The sequence below is a fragment of the Lucilia sericata genome, unplaced genomic scaffold (genome assembly GCF_015586225.1).
Source record: "Lucilia sericata isolate MDLA Ls3-8-SP2 unplaced genomic scaffold, ASM1558622v1 Contig000185F_arrow, whole genome shotgun sequence".
NCBI lineage: Eukaryota > Metazoa > Arthropoda > Insecta > Diptera > Calliphoridae > Lucilia > Lucilia sericata.
Window position 1 is genome coordinate 293,663 of NW_023994213.1, and position 13,007 is coordinate 306,669.

Consider the following 13,007-nt stretch of genomic DNA (forward strand, 5'->3'; position numbering starts at 1 on the left):
TAGTTCTTTTTCTTAGGCTGGGTTTTACAGTTCTCACTAGGGTAAAAAATTGCACTTAGATTTTGAAATTTCAATGAAATTTTCAAACTGAAGTGAAATTGTTTCCCTTAGTTTGAACTATAAAACCGACCTTTAATTTTTTTATATTTAAAAGCCTAGTTGTATTTTTTCTTTTTTTTATAAATATATAATACATAGTTTTGTAATACTAATTCTAAAAAAATATTTGTTTTATTTTCAGTATTTTTTTTAAGTATTAAATATAAGACAAAGTATTTTATATATTTTTATATTAATATTTTTTATTGTTTTTATTTTTGCATTAATTATATTTAAAAATAATAAGCGACTGCATTAAAAAAATAATATGTGGTGATTGAATGAATGTATAAGTTATTTTATGTATGTGTGTGTGTGTTTTTGTACTAAAAGGTTTTAATACGAAATAATTAAAAAGACTTGTTTAATATTTATTTTTACTTTATTTAAAAAATAATAATCTTTAATAATATTATAAAAGTGTTTTAAAATGTAATTTTGTTTAAGGAACTTGGTGAGTGTTTTTTTTTTTTTTTTTTTTGTTTTTTGAAATTGTATTTGCAAATTTGCCAAGAATAATGAAGTTTAAAATAAAAAAAATAATATATTTTTATAAAAGAAATCACAGTTAATTTTGAAATGAAATTTAGAAAATAATATTGTTGAAAATGTTGTAGAATTTTACAGGAAAATTGTATTCTCCTGTAATTATATTTTTTTCCAATTTGTAGTTAAAATGTTTAATATTAGTTGTGTAGTGTTAGGATCTTGACAAAAAGTACTAGAAAAAGGAAAGAAACTTGCAGTCTATAAATAATTTGTTTGTTTTTCTTTTTGTGTATATTTTTAATTTTGTTTTAAATTCTTATTTGTATCTACTTTACTTTGTTAGAGTAGTTTTTGCATATAAGCCTCTAAATGAGCACTTAAAGGTCTTTTTATTTGTTTTGAATTTACTACATGTTTTTTCTGGTCTTGTTGCTGGTGTTGTCTTGTGTTATACCACTTTTCAAAGGACTCTTTTGGTATAACCTCACAGTCGTAAAGTATATCAAAAATGCCACAGATCAGTTCGTTGGCAGTGTTTGTATCAAACTCCTGTTGTAAGTCATCTACAACAGAGTCGAGACATGCCAATTCATGATCCTCATGGGCGTCAATGCATAATCGCAAAAGTGGTAAACAATTTTTGCGAAATATATTAACATTTAGTTGGGGTTTCCTGGCATTATTACTACTACTAGACTGTTCTGTGTTTTTGGTACTGCTCCTGCTACTGGTGTTGCTGCAGGTACTACTGTTTTTACTTACCGGAGATGATCCCGACAGAGTCGTTTTCATTGTGGTGGCATAATCACAGAGTAATCGTGTTAGATTTTTTAGAAAATTAATATTTATATTTACATTTGTGTTGATATAGTCTAAAGCTAAATTCGAATCATTGGGTGAACTTAAAAGTATTTCTAAACGCTTCACATGATGATCCTCTATTGATAAACTACTATCATTGTTGTTGTTGTTATTGGCATTTGCTGTTATGATTTCAGGCTTTGCCTTACTGTCGTAGAGGAATTGTAATTTATTTAGGGCAATAAATTGGCGCCATTGCTGTTGATCACCCATGAAAACTTGCCCTCTATCCAGTTTAAATTCATTGTGCCACAAATCCCTCACATAATTCGCTCCAAATTCTTTGGTAAAGTAAACCACTAAAGCTTTAATAAAACGCTCAGTAAACACCTGATCATTGCGCCAGTTTGTGTTCCATATGTCGTTAAAACTTAGGAAACGTTCATGTAGCATAGGACCCAAGAATTCTAAAACGTATGTCCAGCCATTAGGAACGTCCATTAATAAGTCAGGAAATTCCTCAGCGAATTGTTCATAAGCTCGCGTAAATGTCGTCTTACTAAATGCATTAGAAGTCATGAGATAGACGAAAATGTCAGCGCAGGCATTTCTTTCCAAACGTTTGACTGCGGCTAAATGCAAATAGTTCATTAGGATATAATATACCAAACATATTTGCTGTTTGTTGGTCGTCTTTTGCCAAGTATTAAAAACTTCTTCATGCCACCTGTTGCTGCGTGATGGCAGACAATCTAAATATTCTTCTATGAGGTGATTCAATAGTTTCTGATTGTCTTTGTTAGAAGATGATGTCAGTATTGCTTTTATATCTGAATTGGAATTTTGATTTTTAACACCCCAATATTGGGATTGATGTGGTTGTTGATGTTTTTGCTGGTATTGGTGCGGTGTATTTAATGGCAATGATGTGGGTGTGGTTCGACCACTGTTCTGTGAATCGCTAGATTGGTATGCTTGTCGACCAGCAGTTGACCACATGTAAATTGAACTATTGCCGAGCTTGGTTGTTGCTTGTGAAGAATCATCACCCCGGGAGAAATTTAGCTTTTTCAAATCAATACTATGTTGCTCACGTTGGCCTGAATATTGCGACTTTGTTGCTTTTTGTATGAAATAGTTACCACCATTGCCGCCAGCAGCAGAGTCTTTATTACGTGTTTGATTATGACGGTTGTTATTATTACCAAAGGACGATCGTTGCGAAGAACCTCTATCGTAAGCATTTAAGGAACCAGATGACAAATTACTATTTCTAATATCAGGATGTCGTCTACGTAGTGTAACATGGCTATTATGAGTATTAGGCGATTGACCCCAATTTCTGGATCTTAAATCAATTAAGTCTTGCATCATGAAACGCACACGACTGCAGATTTTATTTTTCTTGTTGCAAGGTTCTCTAGCCTCTTTAACAATGGTTTGGATTTTTGCAAAAATCTTATTCATTCTAAGATTGTTGTTAAACGAATCTGCATCATTGCTTTCCAGTAAGTTACCGACCGTTGTCAGTAACTTACACATGTACTCTAACTTTTCTTCATTGCCATGTTCGAGCAACGACTCAACGCATTGCAGAACACGATCAGCAGTTAATGAATGTAATTTATACATTTCGCCAATAAAACGCACCGTTCCCCATGCACGACGGCGGAATTGATACTCCTGATGTTCTAGTTCAGCTTGTAATTCGAGTTTTTCCTGCTGATCGGTTGTTTCATTTAACTTGTTTATAATCTGTTGCAATTTTCGCTCCTTTGCATCAGCATTATTCACATTTAATTCGAATTCTGTCTGCAAGCGTTTTATTAATAAAGCATTGAATATTTTTTTGCTATCCGCTTTAAATTCTTCGAATAAAACTTTGGAAAATTTCGCATAAGTGGGTGCGAAATTAGGCTCGCTAACTGTTTTTTCGAATATTAATAGCATCACCTGAAATAGAATAAAAAATAAGAAAATTCATAGTTAGTTACGGTTTAAACATAATTTATAAAGATATTTTTATTGGTTTTAAAATATTAACAGATTTTTACTTACTTTTTGCATTTTTTCTTGTGTGTTAATTGTAATGCTAGTCATTTCTTTCAACAAGACATCAAAGTTCTCCGAAGTCAGCTTGTTAAGAATTCCGCGGACTTTTTTCAAAACGTCATCAATATCACCATCATCATTTTTACTCTTTTCAGTCGTGGGTGAATTGTTATTTGAGTTGCGGGATAGAAATTTCGGCTGCCAAGCATTTTCGCATTTTGACAATTTGATTTCTTCATTTAATGACAAGTTAATGCGTATAACTTGCATTTTTTTCTGAATTTGCGATGAATTGCCTCCAACGCCACTTGATCCCGGAGCAACTGAGAGACCAGTAATATTTATATTTCCTGTAGAGGCCGCATTGCTATGATGATCATGATGTTTTCTCTGAATGCCACCACTTCCAACGCCACCCCCAACACGTCGTTTGCCACTTACAAATTCTATCGATTCATTGAAATTCATATGATGGTACGATTGCTGAACGTGATGTTGAAGGTTGATTGCAGCTAAATTTTGTCCAACTTGGTGTGTTAAATGATGGTGATGATGTTGCTGACGAGCTACGAAAAGTTGAGAGATGCAGTCACCTTTTTGGCAGGGTACAACAGGAGTTTTTCGAGATTCTGGTGATTTGGCAAAAGCTTTTAGTTCTTCCAAAGAGTAACGTATAAGAACATTTGTAGTCTCTTCTTCGGATTCATCTACAAAATAAATAAAAAATAATAACGTAAGTTTATTTTTCAATAATACGAATATTATATAATATGTTTTACTTTTCAAGTCCATAGATTTAATTTCAGTGTCAGTGGTTTTTAAAGTAGATGTTGTGCAAATATCTTCGTTCTGTACGGATGCTAAAATAATAAAATAAAATTTAATTTAACATTTTGCTTTATACTATTTACTGTTGTAATTTTTATCTTACCACTATTGGATTTATTATTTTGCTGTTTCATCCTCCTTTGTATTTTTTCCTTGCGTTTAGCTGCTTTTTTATTTTTACGACCTCCTATCGCAAAAAATACTTGTTATTAAAAATATCATTTATTAAAAATATGTATGAATATGTATGTTTGAAACCACTGTTATTGTATACATACTTTTTGGTTCAGTTGCAACAAAAGAGGATACGGACTGCGGCAAATCTTGTTGAATATCTTTGGATTTTACTTCATCTTTATTATCAACGGAAGTTTGGGCAGATATTGTGCAAGGTTCATCTTTTGATTTAACTGCAAGATAAAAATATAAATTTTAAATCATATAAAATAATGTTATCATTAATTCAAAAGGTACAGTTATATGAAATTTCAACTTACCCTCCGTTTCTGTGGAATGGTCAGAATCAGACTCTACTGGCTGCATTGTAAGAAGATCGCCAGCAGGAACATTTTCAGGCTCTTGTTGATTTTTTGAATCGTTATCTGGTAATTTTTGAACAATACACGTTAAATTTCCATCAATTGTATCGAGAACATCGTCTTCATTGTCCAACTCATGTTCATTAGTGTCGGCATCTGTATCATTGGGGTCATCGTAAATTAATTTTTTTGGCGATTCGCTATCAGAGTTTGACGATTGAGTGCCGGTATTAACAACAGCTACTGAAACTGTTTGAGTTGCTATTGCTAAACCACTGTTCTGCTTAACGATATCATAGTTTCCATCATCTGTCTGTACAGAGATCGATTGTGACTGTGTTGGTGTCACAACATCTGAAGCATTACTCGCTATCGAGGCAGTTAAAGAATTGTCATTGTCTGTCTGTATTGATACAGATTCTACATTTATTTCATTTTTAGCGGGAATTTGTGGCTGTGTCTGTGTTTGGACATCAGCAGCCAAGTGTTCAAATGTTACGATCTCTAGGGTGTCAGGATTAATAATGGGAATTGCGTGTTTTCGTTGTTTTATGTTTGTAGAGTGCTCTGTATTTGATGCTGCACCACCAACTGCTAGACCTACAGCTGGTATATTTATGGGTGTGGATGAGGTTGGAGCTGTTGGCATTCCTCCACCCATATGGGCGTATGCTTGCAGAGTAGGAGGCTGTCCTATTCCTGCTGCTGCAGTTAACATAGGTGTTGGTTGAGGCGTTACAGCCGTTGGTGGAGCACCTAACAGTAGTGGTGGTGTGCAGTATGGTGGTGGCACGTATGCTGTTGGGCCACTAGGAGCTACACTTCTGGGTGTAGTATTTTGAAGTTGTGTACTCATTGAACCACCACTGGCCGCATGTTGAGGAGCAGCATTTGAAAGAAGTGGCGCCCGCGTTTGCTGTGGTAATAAAGCATGTGATAAAGCAAAGTAGTTGGGTGAGACTACAAATGGCTGTCGCTGATGGGATACAGCTGCTATCATATTTCTTATTTGAGAATGCTGCTGCTGTGATGGATGGTGAAGGTGATGCGTCGGCAATTGAGCACTTTTTGTAAAATAGTGCAAAGTCTGTTCGGCATTGTGGAGACCCACCTGCTGCTGTGTGGGATGAGGCTGTGACTGTGGTTGATGAGTTGTCTGATAGAGGACATGGCTCGCTTGACCCCCACCAACACTAACACCATTACCACCTGTATTGCCATGAGCTGTTGGCGCAACATTACAGAACGGATATGTAACAAATGTAACCGGTCCCTGATGATGCTCATAATGTGGCTGCTGTTGTTGTTGTTGTGGCTGTGAATGTGTGTGCGTATGTGGGTATGGGTTATTATGACGAACTGATGCGTTTGTTTGATTTTGTAACGGCTGCTGCTGCTGCTGCGTCTTCCCACCCCCACCCGTATTAACGAACATAGGAGGATCTTTCGAAGACCTTTAAGACAAAAAAAAAAAAAATAAGTTAAATTTCAATTTTTTTTCCATATTCATGAAACCTTAAAATCTTACCTCTTCCTTTGATGGTTTTTCTGCTTGGGAAACGTTATTGTTGCCGTTTTGCCAAGAAATAAATGCAATAGATGTCAAAAAAGTAAGTTGGGACAACTATTTGTCTAAACGTAGATAACAATGAACCAGTTGTAATATCTTGGATTATTTATATCGTATGTCAATGGCTCTCAAAATAGGCGCAGTTTTTATTTTTTTTTATTTTGGGTCTGAAAATAAAAGGACTTTTATTAGTACATAAATATAAAATAATAAGTAAATTAAAATTTAAAGAAAAAAGCAAGGATAAACGTAATTTGGAAAAGCATTAAAAAATAAAAATTGTATTAATATGAGTAAAAAAATATAAGTGCAAACAATATCTGTTTTGGAAAAATAAAACTCCACTTCGAAATAGAATAGGAGTACATCTCTCATTGCACTATTTAATTTTTATATTTGATCGCAAAATTGCAAAATTATTATTGCCAAAAATTTTTTTCAATACAAATTTTGACCATATTGATTACAAAAGTAAGCATAGGTATTAATTTAAAAACTTTAACGTTCGCATAATTTAGCTGGAAATTGAAAATTCTTAATCTGGATAATGTTTTCACTCACTTAATAATTAAATTTTCAGAAATTCAAATAGCTTTTTTGCTGATTTTTTTATTTTTATTCTGTTCGCCAATTTACTTTTTTCTAACAATTAAGTCAATGTATTATAGATTTGATATATGTATATATTATCACTCTTTTTGACAATTAAAAATAAATTTTATTTTATTTAAATAGAATATGGATTTAATTTTATTAAGGATATGATCACTTTTTTATTTGTACAAACTCCTATAATTTCAATTATTTGTCTCGCTAAAATTTTTTAATTACACATTTAATTTTCTTTTTAAGTTCTTTATGGATTTTTTATGCATGTGAAATATTCTATAACTTTCTTTTTTCTTTTTTCATTTTTTGTAATAAATTCTGTATTTTTTATTATTTTTCAGTAGTATTATGAAGATCTTTCTTTTAAATTTATTTTAATTTTTATTCGCGTCATAAAAATCAAACTATCTTTTCACTAAAAGGGGAAATACATGTCTTAAGAAAGCAGCAATGCTAAAGAAAAGTTGGAACATTGAAATATATCAGTATTTCACTTGAAATTTGTTTTTGTATATTGATTTTACATTAAAATTTGTATATTTTCACTTAAAATGTTATTTTATTTCTTCCAAAGCGAACTTTTTATCACATATTCCGAAAATGCATTTGTTTAAATAAAGATATCAAAACAAAATTCCGATTAGAAAAAGAGCGAATGAAAGATGTATGTTTGTTAATTTAGTGGTGCAAACTTTATAAATTCAAAAACGCACAATTTTATTTGTAAATGCTTGATAATAATACCAAATGTATTAAAGAAATTTCTGTGAAATTTTCTTAAAATAATTATAAAATTAAGCGTTTTAAAATAGTGTTTAAACTTTAGCGTTCGCATTATTTTGTTTAAAAAACATTATTAATATTTAATTTTAATATGCAAAATATTTTCACTCACTTATATATGTATTTTTATTTGTTTTGCGGAAATTAAAATTTTTGTTTTTAATATTCTATTTTTGTATTATTTTTTGTTTATTTTGCTCGGAAATTTTCTTTTAACTGACAAATAAAACAATGAACTATTGATTTGATTTTTCGATTTTCTTTATGTTTGACAAATAAGGGAATGAAAATTTGATTACATTTTTAAAGTTTTTTTTTTATTTTTTGAGATTTTTCCAATTGTCTTATTGCTGTTTGTTTGTAATTTATATTAATTTCTTTTCACTTTTAAACATCTTTTATGATTTGAAAATTTCCTTTTTCTATTTCTTCACTCGCGTTAGAAAATTCAAAGCCTACTAAAAATGTTAGACATTTTTAAAGGCCAAAGACATGTATCTATTAAATTCCTTGATTTTATCAATATCAGGATATGATTACTTTTTTATTTGTACACACTCCTATAATATTCAATTAATTTTTATGTTCTTTATGAATGAATTTTCCATGCATGCGTAATTTTCTGTAACTTCCTTTTTTCCTTCACATATTTTTTTTAATAAATTCTGTATTTATTGATGATTTTTCAATAGCACTATGAAGATCATTCTTTTAAAGTTATTTTTATTTTTATTAGCATGAGAAAATGCAAAGTTTCTTTTCACTAAAATGGAAAAATAGACGTCTTAGGAAAACAGCAATGTTAAAAAAAATTTGGAATATTGAAATATATCGGTATACCAAATTTGCTTTATATTTTAATTTCACACGAAAATTTTTAATTTTTCACTTAAAATTTTATTTTACTTCTGCGACAGCGACTTTTTTATCATAAATGCAAAATAAATGCATTACAAAATTACGATTAGAAAAAGATCTAAGTTTACTTTTTATTTTATACTTTCTTTGTTAAATTAGTGGTGCAAACTTTATAAATGCAAAAGCATCTAATTTTTATTGCAAATATTTGATTACAATTCAAAATTTCTTGAAATATCTGTAAAATTTTCTTAGAAATATAAAATTAAACTTTAAAAACGTTTAAAATAGCGTTAAAACTTTAGCGTTTGCATAATTTTGTTTAAAAAACTTAATTATTAATATTTATTTTTAATATGCAAAATATTTTCACTCACTATATGTATTTTTATTTGTTTTCCGGAAATTAAAATTTTTGTTTTTAATATTCTATTTTTTGTATTATTTTTTGTTTATTTTGCTCGGAAATTTTCTTTTAACTGACAATTAAAACAATGAACTATTGATTTGATTTAAAATTTTCTTTATGTTTGACAAATAAGGGAATGAAAATTTGATTAAATTTTTTAATAATTTTGCCCCCACTAAACCGACAAAATTTTTGCAATTTCTTTCATTTACTTCATTTTTAACATATAAATATATATTTTTCGTTAAGGATTTATAAGTTTTTGTAATAATTTTATAAATTATTTGAACGTTTTTTGATTTCTTGAGGTTTTTCCAATTGTCTTATAGCTGTTTGTTTGTAATTAATATTAATTTATTTTCACTTTTAAACATTTTTATGATTTGAAAATTTACTTTTTCTATTTTTTCACTCGCGTTAGATAATTCAAAGCCTACAGAAAATGTTAGACATTTTTAAAGACCAAATACATGTGTCTATTAAATTCCTTGATTTTATCAATATCAGGATATGATCACTTTTTTATTGTACACACTCCTATAATATACAATTAATTGTCTCGCTTAAGTTTTTAATTACACATTTAATTTTATTTTTATGTTCTTTTTGTATGAATTTTCCATGCATGCGTAATTTTCTGTAACTTCCTTTCTTCCTTCACATATTTTTTTTAAATAAATTCTGTATTTATTGATGATTTTTCAATAGCACTATGAAGATCATTCTTTTAAAGTTATTTTTATTCGCATGAGAAAATGCAAAATTTCTTTTCACTAAAAGGAAAAAATACACGTCTTAGGAAAACAGCAATGTTAAACAAAAGTTAGAATATTGAAATATAATATATTTCAATTTTACACGAAAATGTTTAATTCTTCACTTAAAATTTTATTTTATTTCTGCGACAGACTTTTTTATCAAAAATGCAAAATAAATGTATTTGATTAAATAAAGAAATCAAAACAAAATTACGATTAGAAAAAGATGCAAGTTTACTTTTTATTTTATATTTTCTTTGTTAAATTAGTGGTGCAAACTTTATAAATGCAAAAGCATCTAATTTTTATTGCAAATATTTGATTACAATACAAAATTTCTTGAAATATCTGTAAAATTTTCTTAGAAATATAAAATTAAACTTTAAAAACGTTTAAAATAGCGTTAAAACTTTAGCGTTTGCATAATTTTGTTTAAAAAACTTAATTATTAATATTTATTTTTAATATGCAAAATATTTTCACTCACTTAAATATATATTTTTATTTGTTTTCCGGAAATTTAAATTTTTGTTTTTAATATTCTATTTTTGTATTATTTTTTGTTTATTTTGCTCGGAAATTTTCTTTTAACTGACAATTAAAACAATGAACTATTGATTTGATTTTTCGATTTTCTTTATGTTTGACAAATAAGGGAATGAAAATTTGATTAAATTTTTTAATAATTTTGCCCCCAGTTATTACTAAACACTAAACCGACAAAACTTTTGCAATTTCTTTCATTTACTTCATTTTTAACATATAAATATATATTTTTTGTTAAGGATTTATAATTTTTTGTAATAATTTTATAAATTATTTTTTATAGCTGTTTGTTTGTAATTAATATTAATTTCTTTTCACTTTTAAACATTTTTTATGATTTGAAAATTTACTTTTTCTTTTTTTTCACTCGCGTTAGAAAATTCAAAGCCTACAAGAAATGTTAGACATTTTTAAAGGCCAAAGACATGTGTCTATCAGGATATGATCACTTTTTTATTTGTATAATATTCAATTAATTGTCTCGCTTAAGTTTTTAATTACACATTTAATTTTGTTTTCATGTTCTTTATGAAAGAATTTTGCATGCATGCGTAATTTTCTGTAACTTCCTTTTTTCCTTCACATATTTTTTTTAGTAAATTCTCTATTTATTGATCAATTTTCAATAGCACTATGAAGATCATTCTTTTAAAGTTATTTTTATTCGCAAGAGAAAATGCAAAATTTTTTTCACTAAAAGGGAAAAATACACGTCTTAGGAAAACAGCAATGTTAAATAAAAGTTGGAAATTAAAATATATTAGTAAATCACTCTTAAATTTGCTTTACATTTCGATTTTATACGAAAATTGTTAATTTTTCACTTAAAATTTTATTTTACTTCTGCGACAGCGATTTTTTTATCATAAATGCAAAATAAATGCATTTGATTAAATAAAGATATCAAAACAAAATTACGATTAGAAAAAGATGCAAGTTTTCTTTTTATTTTATACTTTCTTTGTTAAATTAGTGGTGCAAACTTTATAAATGCAAAAGCACCTAATTTTTATTGCAAATATTTGATTACAATACAAAATGTCTGTGAAATATCTGTAAAATTTTCTTAGAATTAATTATAAAATTAAACTTTAAAAACTTTTAAAATAGCGTTAAAACTTTAGCGGGTGCATAATTTTGTTTCAAAAACTTAATAATTAATATTTATTTTTAATATGCAAAATATTTTCACTCACTTAAATATGTATTTTTATTTGTTTTCCGGAAATTTAAATTTTTGTTTTTAATATTCTATTTTTGTGTTATTTTTGTTTGTTTATTTTGTTTACAATTTTTCTTTTATCTGACAATTAAAACAATGAACTATTGATTTGATTTTTCGATTTTATTTATGTTTGACAAATAAGGGAATGAAGAATTGATTGGATTTTTTAATAATTCTGCTTTCAGTTATTATAATACGTTTTCAGACGTTAAACAACGTTAAAAAATCGTAAAGCACTAAACCGGCAACACTTTTACAATTTTTTCTTTTACTTCATTTTCAAGCCTACCATTTATAAGTACATATATGGATTTTTTGTTAAGGATATATTCACTTTTACTTTTATAGGAAAATTTAGCTTTAACTAGTTTTAAGACCTTTTCAAATTTCAATAAAGCCGTATTTCACTAACACCTTTATTTTTCAACTCGCAGTTCAATTTTTCTTTAAAGTCCTTTATGAATGCTTTTTTCTGCATGCGTAATATTCTATTGCTTCCTTGTTTTTTCACAAAGTTTTTGTAATAATTTTATAAATTATTTGCAAGTTTTTTGATTTCTTGGCGTTTTTTTAACTGTCTTATAGCTGTTTGTTTGTAATTTATATTAATTTCTTTTCACTTTTAAACATTTTTAATGGTTTGAAAATTTATTTTAATTTTTCCATTTTCACTCGCGTTAGAAAATGCAAAGCCTACAAAAAATTGTAGACATTTATAAAGGCCAAAGACCTGTGTGCATAAGTTTCTTGACGGCGTTGTCAGATTCTATGAATGTCAACGACTTTTTATTGTGTTGTAGCCGGCTAAAATAAGCTTTTGCAAATTGAAAACTATTATTTAAAATTTTAAAGTTTTAAGAATTTGTTAATCCTCTGAGCGAATTATATTTAATAAAGAAACGTTTATTTTTAAGAGGAGTTAAACTAAAAGAAGTATATTCGATGTGGAATATATGTAGAATATTACGACGGTTAGCTCTAGTGGAACCGACGCCGTTGTCTTTTTAAACGACCAACAATAAAATAAACATGCAACAGAAAGCTCTTTTGACATATGAAACAAACGCTAATGTCACAAACAAAGCTTTCGTTATCGTTTTTGTGGCAACTTTACAGTTGGTGCTGCCACTCATTTTCTTTTTATTATCGTTGGCTGTTAAATACATATAGGGTTATATAGTTGAAACAAAAAGTCGACTTTTTAACTTTTACAATTTAAAAGTTTATTTCACGACGCAGTGAGTTAATTAATAGTGGTTTAATTCTAGTTCTGCTTTTGTTCAATTCTTTTAGCTCGTGTTAAATTGTAGTTGTCTTATTTAAATTTTAGTGCTGGTTCAAATCCAATTTAGTTCTTTAATTCTAGTTTAGTTCTCTTTCAAGTTCTAATATAGCTCTAGTTCAGTTTTAGTTCGGTTCTAGTACTGTTCCGGTTCAGTTA

At 28.5% G+C, this 13,007-nt stretch overlaps 1 protein-coding gene across 7 annotated transcripts; it reads right to left on the reverse strand.

Moving 5' to 3' along the window:
* Positions 1-567: 567 nt before the first annotated feature.
* On the reverse strand, positions 568-12,275 carry LOC119601665 (eukaryotic translation initiation factor 4 gamma). 7 transcript variants are annotated; one of them, XM_037952764.1, is made up of 9 exons: positions 11,944-12,275; positions 6,940-7,072; positions 6,337-6,545; positions 4,767-6,262; positions 4,548-4,679; positions 4,373-4,471; positions 4,221-4,301; positions 3,448-4,148; positions 568-3,342 (listed from the first exon to the last, which is right to left on the reverse strand). In XM_037952764.1, exons 4-9 carry the CDS (start codon positions 6,241-6,243, stop codon positions 928-930), a joined length of 4,905 nt encoding a protein of 1,634 aa, XP_037808692.1. In that variant the 5' UTR covers positions 6,244-6,262; positions 6,337-6,545; positions 6,940-7,072; positions 11,944-12,275; the 3' UTR covers positions 568-927. The 7 variants fall into 7 exon arrangements, with proteins under 7 accessions (XP_037808692.1, XP_037808691.1, XP_037808690.1 ...); XM_037952763.1 differs by lacking the exon at positions 6,940-7,072 and adding an exon at positions 7,883-8,533; XM_037952762.1 differs by lacking the exon at positions 6,940-7,072 and adding an exon at positions 7,883-8,120 and having other exon boundaries at positions 11,856-12,275.
* Between the last annotated feature and the right edge of the window lie 732 nt (positions 12,276-13,007).

Coding starts and splice junctions, on each gene's coding strand:
- LOC119601665 (XM_037952764.1), bottom strand. CDS start 6,243: ATGTTCGTTAATACGGGTGGGGGTGGGAAGACGCAGCAGCAGCAGCAG. Junction 4,302..4,372: donor AAATAATAAATCCAATAGTG/GTAAGATAAAAA, acceptor TTATTATTTTAG/CATCCGTACAGAACGAAGAT. Junction 4,149..4,220: donor TAAATCTATGGACTTGAAAA/GTAAAACATATT, acceptor TTTATTTTGTAG/ATGAATCCGAAGAAGAGACT.